Consider the following 1,713-nt stretch of genomic DNA (forward strand, 5'->3'; position numbering starts at 1 on the left):
TATATATATATATATATATAAATATATATATTATATATATGTATATACATATAATTCTGACTTTCTCACACCTGTTTTTATCATACAAGACATAAAAAGGAAATAAGAAAGACCTCCACAGAAGAAAACAGACGTGAAAATACTAAAAAGAAAAAAGCCACATTTGTTGAACACGTGTTTTTATGTTTACATTTTCTTTCTCTTTCCTAAAATGAGACATTTTCTTAAATTATGACTTATCAACCTCAGAACTGATGTTTGTCCTCTTCTCTCGTTCTTCAGTCCAGGTCTGTCTGTTCTGCAGATTTCAATAGATAGTTTCTCTAGAATAAACCTGATGGTTTCACCATGTTTACCTTCAATATTGATGTTGGCTGAGGTCTTGTCTGTTCCACAGTCACATACGTATTTCCCTTTATCGCTCTGCTCCACCTTCTTCAGGACCAAAGACCTGCGTGTGCCCTCGCACCTCATGACCACCATCTTGGAGGCGATGATCTCCGTCTCTTCGTGGTACCAGACGACGGGGACATCTTTGCTCAGTTCACAGTCCAGGGTCACCTCGTCCTTCTCTGTGGCGGTGTAGTCCTGCAGCTTCACCACGAAGATGGGGTCGCCCTCTGGAACAGATCCAGGACCAGGAGTCAGTCAGTTTCAGGTAAATACAGACGCAGGGTTTAGAGTCTAATGTTCAGCACAGAGGCAGAGAACTGAACAGACAGGACACTGAAAACTGATCATTGTCATTTTAATACTTTTATTATTCTTGTATTATAATATAATTCTGCTTTATTGCAGCTTGGTCTTATTCTCATTCTTTTTATCACTTTATAGACTAAAATGAAAAAGGCGTGGAAACAGTCAAATTCATCAGTAATGAAAATGTTAATGTGTGAATTGTGGAAGTTGTGTGTTTGGAAATCGTCTGTATTTATTTCTGATTTTCAGAACAACAGTTTTCATTCATAAAGAAAATAAACTGAAATAAACTTAATAAACTAACTAATTCAACTGTTCTTAAAAACAAAAATCCCGTCAAAGACATTTATATATTTTACATATGAACTTGTTAATGATATTACTGCCCAGCATCAGCTGATCGACACACTGTGCAGAGCTAAGATCAAAGACAAAGGAAAGGAAAGTGTGTTGTTACCTATCACAGTCAGTTTGGCCATCGAGTAAATTCCTTTGGCCTCTGCCTTAATCTGGCAGGTATCATCTAGAGACAACGTCCTCATTTCTAGAGTGTGTCTCTTTCCTTCCACGTGCGTGAGCACTGTGCGGCTCACGTGGAGTTTGACTTCGTTTCGGTACCAAACCACCGGCACGTTCTCGTGAGTCAGCTCCAGCTCAAACCGAGCCGTTTTACCTTCTTTGACTGTTTGGTCCTGAAGCTGCTGGACAAATTTCAGCCTCATGCCTGGAATACATGAGGTCAGTGCACACAGACAGGCCGGTTGGTGCCACTTTAAAGCCACAAACATCAAATGACGACACAGAGAGAACATGAGCAACATGAAGCTGCCACTTACCTTCCACCACCAGCTGAGCGGCCGATTTCTGGCCCAACACTTCGATGGTGTACTGAGCCTCATCGTCAAACTCACAGCTGTTTATGATCAGCATGTGTTTCTTTCCATCGTCAATAATTTCATATTTAGGGCTCGGGGTGACGATCTCCGCCCCCCTGAACCACATGACCTTTGCCAC

The 1,713-nt window shown here is 40.9% G+C and overlaps 1 protein-coding gene across 1 annotated transcript; it reads right to left on the bottom strand.

The window, feature by feature from the left end:
- Positions 1 to 945: 945 nt before the first annotated feature.
- Positions 946 to 1,710, bottom strand: LOC111648705 (myosin-binding protein C, fast-type-like; the record flags this gene model as incomplete). Its single annotated transcript, XM_023398456.2, has 2 exons — positions 946 to 1,423; positions 1,536 to 1,710. Coding segments are annotated over 2 exons (507 nt in total), but the record flags the coding sequence as incomplete, so codon positions are not given.
- Positions 1,711 to 1,713: the final 3 nt, after the last annotated feature.

The sequence above is a fragment of the Seriola lalandi genome, unplaced genomic scaffold (assembly GCF_002814215.2).
Source record: "Seriola lalandi dorsalis isolate HSWRI2012SDOR001 ecotype SW California unplaced genomic scaffold, Sedor1 jcf7180002046547, whole genome shotgun sequence".
NCBI lineage: Eukaryota > Metazoa > Chordata > Actinopteri > Carangiformes > Carangidae > Seriola > Seriola lalandi.